The sequence below is a fragment of the Arachis stenosperma genome, chromosome 5, assembly GCF_014773155.1.
Source record: "Arachis stenosperma cultivar V10309 chromosome 5, arast.V10309.gnm1.PFL2, whole genome shotgun sequence".
Taxonomy (NCBI): Eukaryota; Viridiplantae; Streptophyta; class Magnoliopsida; order Fabales; family Fabaceae; genus Arachis; species Arachis stenosperma.
The window spans coordinates 1,406,360-1,416,702 of NC_080381.1; the positions used below are offsets into that span (position 1 = coordinate 1,406,360).

The 10,343-nt window shown below is 37.2% G+C and overlaps 2 protein-coding genes across 4 annotated transcripts; one reads left to right on the plus strand and one right to left on the minus strand.

Annotated features, from left to right (window-relative positions):
* The first annotated feature begins 413 nt into the window (after positions 1 to 413).
* On the plus strand, positions 414 to 4,816 carry LOC130981968 (heat shock factor protein HSF8-like). 3 transcript variants are annotated; one of them, XR_009087067.1, is made up of 4 exons: positions 414 to 1,028; positions 2,797 to 4,080; positions 4,278 to 4,514; positions 4,605 to 4,816. XR_009087067.1 is itself a non-coding variant. In XM_057905751.1 (4 exons), exons 2-3 carry the CDS (start codon positions 1,461 to 1,463, stop codon positions 4,030 to 4,032), a joined length of 1,278 nt encoding a protein of 425 aa, XP_057761734.1. In that variant the 5' UTR covers positions 800 to 1,028; positions 1,454 to 1,460; the 3' UTR covers positions 4,033 to 4,080; positions 4,278 to 4,601. The 3 variants fall into 3 exon arrangements, 2 of the variants coding, with proteins under 2 accessions (XP_057761732.1, XP_057761734.1); XM_057905751.1 differs by lacking the exon at positions 4,605 to 4,816 and adding an exon at positions 1,454 to 1,502 and having other exon boundaries at positions 800 to 1,028; positions 4,278 to 4,601; XM_057905749.1 differs by lacking the exon at positions 4,605 to 4,816 and having other exon boundaries at positions 4,278 to 4,601.
* A 1,349-nt stretch (positions 4,817 to 6,165) lies between these two features.
* On the minus strand, positions 6,166 to 9,592 carry LOC130979093 (heat shock factor protein HSF8-like). Its single transcript, XM_057902447.1, has 2 exons — positions 9,081 to 9,592; positions 6,166 to 7,746 (listed from the first exon to the last, which is right to left on the minus strand). The coding sequence occupies exons 1-2, from the start codon at positions 9,354 to 9,356 to the stop codon at positions 6,520 to 6,522; spliced, it is 1,503 nt and encodes a 500-aa protein (XP_057758430.1). The 5' UTR covers positions 9,357 to 9,592; the 3' UTR covers positions 6,166 to 6,519.
* Between the last annotated feature and the right edge of the window lie 751 nt (positions 9,593 to 10,343).

A 10,343-nucleotide genomic window follows, 5' to 3' on the forward strand; every position in this document is an offset into this window, starting at 1 on the left:
TATCAAATGTTAAAAAAACTGAAAAAAATTCATTTCATGAGATAAGTAGTAGATTTGGATGTAAGTTTGACAAATAATGAAGTGTCTGACTTTATGCATTAAAATCTAAAGTGCCTCAATAAGTCTTTATTAAGAATAAAATCAGATAAAAATCGATGTCTAAATTTTTTTTATTATTAACAAAAATAAATTACAAAAAAATAAACTTTTATGTTATATTAATATTTTTTATTTTATTTTATGTTTTTTAATGAATAAATTATGAATATTTATTTTATAAATTAGACTAAGTTAGATTATATTTATTTTGTGTTAGTACAACCAAAAAAAAAAAAAGAAAAAAAATTGGTGTTTATTTTTTATCATGTCTACTGGTGGACTGTTTTAGATTTGAAACCCTGCTTTTTCTCTCCCATAATCGCCTGCTGTGACGCTGTCCCCCCACAGAGGGAAGAAAACCCTTTCTTTCCTCATTCCCATAAAATTCAAACCATACTTCCATTTCCTCTCTCTCTCCAATCTATCCACTCTTCATAAATCTTACTCTCTTTCAAGTTTCAATACACGCGCACACACTCTCTCTTTCTTCCCTCAATCCTCCATCATCTAGGGTTTACATTTTTCCAACAATGCCCCCATATTCCCAACCTTCCGTGACATTTTAGATCATTCTCTTATTCTTTAATTATTATCAATCCCAGATTTTCTTATTCATATTTCCAAGGGAAAAAGACAGGTCTTTTTCTTGAATGGATGCGACTACCAGCGGTGGAGATGGCGCTGGCGGAGGAAGCACTAACGGGGCCACGCCGGCGCCGGTACCGATTCCGAACGCGAACGCGCCGCCGCCGTTCCTGAGCAAGACGTACGACATGGTGGACGACCCTTCAACGGACGCCATCGTGTCGTGGAGCGCTACGAACAACAGCTTTGTGGTTTGGAACCCACCGGAATTCGCGAGAGACCTTTTGCCGAAATACTTCAAGCACAACAACTTTTCCAGCTTCGTTAGACAGCTCAACACTTATGTATGTTCCTTCTTCATTGAATTGGTTGATTTGCTGATTGTTGATTGATTTTAGTAACTGTAGACTGTAGATGATAGCTTTGGATTTGCATGCTTTGCACTTTTGTGGATTATTTATGAATTCATGAAATATATGATGTTGGTGCATGACTCTGGATTTGATTCACTATCTGCAAATGGGTTGGCAGAAAAATATGACCTTGCAAAAAACCAAAAAGGATTTGGGCTTAACTGCTCTTTATCAAATATAGCACTTTGGTTCATTCCAAAGACAGTGTATAGTGGCCTCAAGTAGGAAATTTACTACTTTGCTTTGCTGTTTAATTTAACTAAAAGATCCAGGGTTGGGATTGCCTTTTTCGTTACTATATATCGGAAAACTGAGTAATTTTAAATTTGATATCTTATCCTCCTGCATTGTATCAGCAACTAGATGGAGCAGAAGAGGAAAATTGACAAAGAAAGCAGTTCTCAGGTTAATCAGTTGCTTGATTATAGTTTATTGATGCATTATATTTATCAAATGTGTCAATTGCAAGTATTGTATAAGCCTAATTATAGTAAGTCATATATATGTTGTCTTGAGGAGGATTTAGGATGAGGAGATGTGTATTTACTATCTGGTTTCTGTTTCTGCAAACAAAAAAGACAACACATGGTCTAGGGTTTGTGAGCAATGAAATGACATAGGTAGCTCTGTTTTGACTGCATATTGGTTGATGGAAATAAGCTTTGTAACAAATGACATAGGTAGCTCTGTTTTGACTGCATATTGATTGATGGAAATAAGCTTCGTAACCATTTTGTGGACTTGATAAGTTGCTCTTGCGTGCTTAGGAGTTAGGACTATGTGTTTTATTTAGTGTGTGGTTTTATTGCTGTTGTAGGCCATTATTCTTCTTTTCTCCTTTGACACTCGTACATGATTGTGTTCCAAATACAGACATGCTGAATCCTCATATGAGTGGAAGAAAATTCTATTTGTCGGTTTACTTTAAAATCACTGTAATGTAAATATTTTATCTTTTTCATTCCTTTGAAGTCATATATTCAACCTGTGACAGAATACTTTAAAAGGCTTAGCTTATCGGCATTGAGATCTAATACTTTGTATTATTGATATTAATTGAACATTCAATTTGATAACAAACATAAAAGAGTAAGTTGTACTTGAACTTGTCCCAAGGCTCAATTTGTGGATATATTGGTTTTCTAAATTGGAATGGACTTGGGGACTTGGCATCTTATCTAGTACCTGCATTGTCAGTTCATGTTGGTTTTCTAAATTGGAATGGACTTGGGACCTTGGTGTCTTATCTAGTACCCGTATTGTCGGTTCATGTGTTGACATTAATGATCTTACCTCTTTTCTTGTTTGACCATCAGATTATATTTTATGTGTCATTGAATTGATCACAGTTCCACGTAGTGGGATAAAGGCTTTGTTGTTGTTGAATTGATGACAATTATCTAATATGCAAATAGTGATATCTGTTACTAGTCTTTTAGGCTTTTATAAGCTTACAACTTGTATTGCAAGAATGATCTCCTCATTGCCTTCATTGGAGTGAGATGAACTGTTTTGTTTTGAAACATGTATTGTTTTTATTCTAGCTGTCCATTTTTTAACTTAGCTATGCAAGTTTTACAGAACTCCTCTATACAACAAGTTATAGAGCTGAAATATCTCTAGCGTGCTGTTGACATCCTCATAATCACGTTTTTCCTTTTTGAACATCATAAACTCATCCTTGTAATGCAATAAGCAGGGTTTTAGGAAGGTTGATCCAGATCGATGGGAATTTGCAAATGAGGGCTTTTTGAGGGGCCAAAAGCACTTGCTTAGGAATATAACACGAAGAAAACCTGCCCATGGTCATCATCAACAATCTCAGCAATCACATGTACAAAATTCATCAGTAGGGGCATGCGTAGAAGTTGGTAAGTTTGGGCTCGAGGAAGAGGTTGAGAGGCTTAAAAGAGACAAAAATGTGCTCATGCAGGAACTTGTCAGGCTGAAGCAGCAACAACAGACCACTGATGGCCAACTGCAAACAATGGTTCAACGCCTTCAGGGCATGGAGCAAAGACAACAACAAATGATGTCATTCCTTGCTAAAGCCGTACAGAGCCCTGGCTTCTTTGCGCAGTTCGTACAACAGCAAAATGAGAATAATAGGCGTATAAGTGAAGTCAACAAAAAGCGCCGGCTCAAGCAAGAAGGTATTGCTGAAACTGACTCTGCTGCTGCTCCTGATGGGCAAATTGTTAAGTATCAACCTCTGATTAACGATTCAGCAAAAGCAATGCTAAGACAGATCATGAAATGGGATACTTCTCGAGCAGAATCTTTTAGTAAAGACCCTGATAATTACCTGATTGGTGATGGTTCGTCATCCTCATCTGGTGCGATGGACAGTGGCAGCTCCTCAAGCTGGACCTCTGGAGTAACACTTCAGGAGGTCCCGCCAACTTCAGTGCAGTCTTCTCATGTTCCAATTACTCCGGGGGCTCCAGGGCATGTTCCCTCAGCTGCCAAACCTGAAATTCAATCTTTACCACAGGCTGGAGTTCCTGAAAAGGTTACAAGGGTTGGAGCATCTGACATACCTTCTATCCATGTTCCTCAAGCAGATGTCATCATGCCTGATCTTGCACCAATAGATGAAATAGAGTCTGGAAGTATGCTTGGTATTCCGGAAGATAATTATATGGCTCCTGAAGCTGGTGATGAGGGATTTATGGATCCTGATTCATTGGGGGTTAGTGGATCATTTCCCATTGATTTTGAAGGAATTTCACCTGATGCGGACCTTGATGACTTCTTAGGAAATCCATCTATTTGGGATGACCTTTTGCAAACCCCAGTGCAAGAGGATACTGAGACTGATATTGAAGCTTCCAAAGTTAATGAGGTGCAACCAGCCGAAAATGGTTGGGATAAAACTCAACATTTGGATCAACTTACAAAGCAGATGGGTCATCTTTCTTCTGAAGCAAAATAGAGCGCTTGATTACCTGTAAAATTTGATTGAACTTTCATGTTGCCTAAGGTAATCCTTGACCCAAACAATCACAAGTGATTTTTATAATATAATTGTGCTTAAACGTGTTCACTAGAAAAAGTGGATTCCTTCTATTGCATCACCACCTAATTTTTTTCTTCCATACCTTTTCACGGGAATTCCTTCTTCATACTATCATCCTTGTGGAGTGTTTATAACCTGATTCGTTTCTTATAATGTTATAGGAAATGTGTGATGCTTGAATACCAGTGAATCGCATAAAAGTTCTTCTCCCATCTTTAAGTTTCAATTTGAGGGGGGGAATGAGAAAAACAGAGAAGACATTGTTACTGATTGTTGAAGGTATCTGAAAAGTCCGAATTGATTCTTGACGGTTACCATGTCAACCTAGGGCCTGTTTAATTCCCAGTCTTGTTATCATTTCTGGAGGTGTGCTTGTGTAAAAAGTGGAAATGAAAGAGGTGAGGGGAGATTGAAAATCATTAATGTAATTTAGATACACCATACTCCAATGACATTGCTATCTTTTCTTTTTCTTCTTTTCTTAACAGGTGCACTCTTTAACATGAAGTTGGAAATTTGACTCTAACTGTATTTTGCGTTGGACAAAAAGAAACTTTATTTGAGGTCAAGCCAAAACACGAGGAAACTACTATTTCTACCCATGAAAATTCTAAACACTGACAAATCTATCCATAAAACAACGAAATTGACGTTGTACTCATGAAAGATGGACTCTGTACGATAAAATTATTTAAATCCCAAAAACTTTACCAAAAAATTCCAAATTACCTTTCTTTTACCCCTAATTCCCTTCGTCCCTTATGCCCCTCTCTATTCCCATTGCAAATCACAACTATAATTTGATTAAAAAAAGAATTCAAAATAAGTATAACTTCTTTCTAGTCGTAGGATCAACAATCATTTGTTTTTCCTGCCTTAGTGAACATCACGATCATATATTCAAACTAGACTCAAACAAAATAATAATTGTTGTTCCTGGAGAGGGAGGGCAAGATTGGGAGGCGGTGAAGAGGAATAGGAGAGATGGAGGAGTGAGAGAAGAAAGGAATGACCACTAGATCAGAAGCCCTACCATCACCGTGTACGGTGAAGGAAGGAGTAGCAGCCAAAAACGTCTGTCATCGCTGTTGTAGCTGGTGGTGCAGAAAACGAAAAGATGGAGAGCTCGGGTTTGCCAGAGAAAGAGGAGGGATGCGATAGAGGAGCCATTCCACCAGCGCCACATCTGCTGTCACCATCGACAGAGCTCGCCACTGGAGGCACTGTCCTTGTTAACGGCCGCAACATCACTGTTAACGAGCCTCATTTCCGTGGCGACGGTGGAGGTGTTGGCGATGGTGGAGGTGATGGCGATGGCTTCAGAAGTGGAAGAGGTCGTGGATATGGTGGGGGTAGATTTAGCCGCGGTGGTAGCCATTGTGGACGTGGATTCAACAAAAATGATGGAGATGGAGGTGATGGTTATGGTAGTGGCAAGGACCATAGTTATGGGGATGGTGGCATGACTAGTATGGTTTAGGTTTCGTGCGTTGCTATGATTCTATCCAACTTTGACCTCTGAATCTGGTTGTTTGTTGGGAGGATGGTGGTGGCAAGGAGGAGGTAACAACGGTGGTGGTTGTGGTGATGGTGGCACTGGTGGTTGTAGTAGATGCGGATGAGAAAGCCATAAAGGGAGTTAGACATTAGGATGGGTAAGGTTAGGCTAAGAAGGGTGATTTGGGAATTTTGGGTAGCTTTTTAGGGTTTAGATAATTTTGTCGTAGAAATCCATCTTTTATAAGTACAACTTGAATTTCATTGTTTCATGAATAGATTTTTCAGTGTTTAAATTTTTTGTGGGTAAAAATGATAGTTTACTTCTAAAACACCGTAATTTAAAGCCTTTCAAAAAAAGTCCTTGAGTATGGAAAGAGCAACGAAACAAATTTGATAAGAAATAAGATCATTGCGCGAGACTTGAAGTCTATATGACCCTTTAATCAAGCATAAGTTGCATAAACTTGAATTCTCGCGGCAAATTTGAATGTACATGATATTAAAAATAAACAATGAATAATTAGAAAAAAAAAGATAAAAAGCACTAAACTATCTGTACATCACTTCTTAAATCAATTACAAAAGAAATATTAATTTTCATGAAATAAGTCTACATAAAGTATTGATGCGGATAAATTCATTAAAATTTAAAAGTGAATGAATCTTCACGATTTTCTCTTAATTGACGTTGCCTGTAATTTTTCATCATACAAGATCTTCTATTCTCCTTGAGCAACCATTACCCTAATATCTTTTCCACATATTTATCAGATCGTCAACTTTACATATTGTCTATAACATTGGAAGGAACTGATTAAGTATCGATGACAAAGCACCAATGCATTCTAGGTCAGGGGTTACCTTAGACAATAATATAGAAGGTTAACATAGATTTAATAGACATCAAACTCTCTTTTGTACATCCGAAGAAAGAAGACCCATCTGCTCAGTAAGGTGATCCATGCGTTGAGTTTTGTCCCATCCATTTTCTGTTGTTTCCACCCCATTACCCTTGGACTCTTTGGCAACATCTTCCTCAATATCCACGGGCACTGGAGTTTGCAAGAGATCATCCCAGATAGAAGGATTCGATAAGAAATCGTCGATGTCTATTTCAGGGGAAAAACCTTCTATATCAATAGGAAATGACGCACCAACTCCCAGTGAATTAGGATCCATATATCCCTCGTCCCCTTTCTCTGGTCCCCTATAATTTTCTTCGGGCATTTGAATATTACTTCTTGTCTCTGTCTCATTTATCGGAGGAAGATCAGGCATGATAACATCTGCTTGAGAAGCATGGATAGGAGGTGCCCCTGATGATCCATCCTTTGTAACTTTTTCAGGAGCTGCAACTTGTGGTAAAGACGGAATATCAGGTATGGCTGCTGATGGGATGTGTCCTTGAGTCCCTGTAGCAGCAGGAGTGTGGGAGGACTGCAATGAAGCCGGAGAAACCTCTTGAAGTGTTACCCCAGAACCAGAAGGCCAGGTTGAAGTCATGGTGTCATCGGCAATCAAGTAATTATCTGAGTTTTTACTTAGAGCATCGACATGAGAAGCATCCCATTTGATGATTTGCTTTAGCATTGATTTTGCTAGGTCATTCATCATAGGCTGATATTTCACAATTTGTCCAGCAGGAACAGTAGCAGGCTCAGTTTCGGAAATGCCTTCCGGTCTGAGCCGACGCTTTTTATTGACTTCAGTTATGCGTCTATTGTTCTCACTTTGGTGTTGCACAAACTGAGCAAAGAATCCTGGGCTTTGAACAGCTTTTGCCAGAAATGACATCATTTGTTGTTGTCGTTGCTCCATTCCATGAAGGCGCTGAGCCATTGTCTGCATCTTGCTATCGGTGGCCTGTTGCTGCTGTCGCAACCTCACAAGCTCTTGCATGAGGACGTTCTTATCTCTTTTAAGTCTCTCAACCTCTTCCTCAATCCCAAACTTCCCAACTTCTACACATGCCCCTACTGTTGAACTCTGTCCATGTGATTGTGGAGCCTGTTGATGACTATGACCATGGGCAGGTTTCCGCCGAGTTATAGTTCTAAGTAAGTGCTTTTGGCCCCTCAAAAATCCTTCATTTGCAAATTCCCAGCGATCTGGATCAACCTTCCTGAAACCCTGCTCAATGAATAATCATGATGAGTTAATGTTGTAAGAAAGCAAGATACAAAAAGGTAGTCAATCCACCTCCAAAGCCGAAGTAACTTTTTCTTGTCACATTAAACACTAAAGTAAACAAGTACAACCAAACTAAAAATATACAAGTAGGACCACATATGATTATATTTATGGTGCAATGGTAATATTTCATCTAACCTAAATCATGGCAATCTACACCTGCTCCACGAGAACTGGAATAGATGTTGCAATGAGATTTACCACATTATACGTCTCTTAAAGACTAGTAAAAACTACAACTAGTATACTTTTAATAATTGATATCAGCAGGCTCATGTTTTTGTATTATCATGGGAGGATATAGGACTCCCCATCTTCACCCACCCAACTCCACCCCTAACATTCTAGTTACATTTAAGTTAAAGTGTTAAACAATACAGTTCATAGAAGAACCTGTAGACTCCTAAATCATCTTCGATATAATACAAGTCTACCTTACTTCAACTAGGCTTATAATGTGCAGTTGATTAACCTGAGAATGGCTTTCTTTGTCAAATTTCCCTCTTGTGATCCATCTAGTTGCCGGGATAATGCAGGAGGATAAGATATCAAATTTAAATTTTTGGGGCTATTCTAGTATTCTTCCTTTGATACATAAACAACCAACTCCAACCAGTCTAATATAATTAAGGCCAATTCTATGCCTATGAGTTGGTGCCTAATTTTTGCCTAACCTATCTTTTATAGCAAACTTTAAATATTTAAAAATTATTTAGTTTTATACTTCTCAAATTAAATATTGGTTCTTAACTTTTTTGGCAAGTTAGACATCATAGCAATCACCATTAATTAAAAGAGATAGATGAAGCAAAATTCCTACTTTATATCCAGTCTATATGAAAATCAACAACATAACTAAACCCAAACCGATACCAAAACTCAGACCCCAGGAAGGGGAAAATCGCCAATCATGACACCACCATATAGTCTTTTTCACTTATACTGCGACAGTAAGTCAATTCCATAGACAAAGACTAATATGAATAGATAATTTCAGAATCACATTTTCTCTGCATTTTGCAACATATCCAAATATACCAAACACTCATCAACTGGAGAAGTTACTAACATTCTAAATGTACTATTAGTTACTAATTAGTCCAAAAGGAACTATTATTGTTCACGGAAAGAACACCACCAACAGTGTTCCCTTCAAATTCAATCGTCCAGGACGCAAAATATAAAGAATAAAATTAAAAAAAATCACCAATCAATCAAAAATACTCCAACAACGATAAAAACAAGAAGAAGAAGAAGAAGAAGAAGGAACATACGTAAGTGTTCAACTGCCTAACGAAGCTGGAGAAGTTGTTGTGCTTGAAGTATTTCGGCAAAAGGTCCCTCGCGAATTCCGGTGGGTTCCAAACCACGAAGCTATTGTTCGTTGCGCTCCACGACACGATCGGGTCCGTTGAAGGGTCCTCTACCATGTCGTACGTCTTGCTCAGGAACGGCGGCGGCGTGTTCGTGCTCGGCATCGGCATCGGTGCCGGCGCCGGCACGAGCATGCCACCGCCATCGTCTCCACCGCTGGTACTCACTCCACTCATGTGGAATATTTATTTTTAAAATTCTTTTTTTTTTTTAATTTCCCCAAGAAAATTGAAAAGAAAAAATGGAAAGAAATAATTAGGATAAGTGTATGGTTGTGAGGGAAAGGAAGGGTTTGGGGGGATAATTCTTGGAAAAAAACGTAAACCCTAGTTTATGGTTCCAGATGAGGGAAAACAGAGCTCCAAACAAGGTTTAAGATTTTAAATTTTAAATTATTAAGTAACAGATAAGTTGTTTGGAGAGGACGGAAGAGAAGAGGAAAGTAAAATACTAAAATGTCTGAAATCTATGGATAACGTTTGCCGTCATTTTAGTCACGAAACTATAGGTGACTTTCAATTAATTTCTCCTCTAACTTGTTTACTTTCAAGTTTGATGGATTTTGTCTATTGTATAAAATTTGTTCGTTTTTATATATTTTTAAAATTTTAATTTTGATTACCGATGAAGTATTTTATATAATTGTGTAATTAAATTAATTTTTTTAAATAATTATTTACGTAATTAATATATAAAATAATTATTTTTATTAAGAGTAATGTTATATGTACAAATTATTTTTTATAATTAAATTTAACTAATTTGATCTAATTACAATTAAAACCATTTTCAGAATGAAAACACGTGACACGTACTCTAATGCTCGTTAGACGCACAATTCAAAGAGCTTGTACTACATGAATTTTTGTTGGAAAACACAAATTTTAAAGTATAGTACATAAATTTTTGAAATATAGCATACAAAATTAAAACGTAACACAAATTTATTAATATAGCACATAAATTTTTATATATAGTACACATTTTTAAATTATAACACAATTTTTTACTACATCAAAATTTATGTATATATTCTTTTATTGAGTTCTGTTGCACTATATCACATAACGTGTAAATTAAACCAAGTAAAACAATACACACTCTTTTATTTTCACAATACACAGGTAATAGAAGCTATAGTTCAATAACTCATACTAATTTGA

What these genes read in the sequence shown, in the direction of transcription:
- LOC130981968 (XM_057905749.1), top strand. Translation starts at nt 750, where the DNA reads ATGGATGCGACTACCAGCGGTGGAGATGGCGCTGGCGGAGGAAGCACT. An exon ending in TTAGACAGCTCAACACTTAT is followed by an intron (nt 1,029 to 2,796) that starts GTATGTTCCTTC and finishes TGCAATAAGCAG; the next exon opens with GGTTTTAGGAAGGTTGATCC.
- LOC130979093 (XM_057902447.1), bottom strand. Translation starts at nt 9,356, where the DNA reads ATGAGTGGAGTGAGTACCAGCGGTGGAGACGATGGCGGTGGCATGCTC. An exon ending in TTAGGCAGTTGAACACTTAC is followed by an intron (nt 7,747 to 9,080) that starts GTATGTTCCTTC and finishes TTCATTGAGCAG; the next exon opens with GGTTTCAGGAAGGTTGATCC.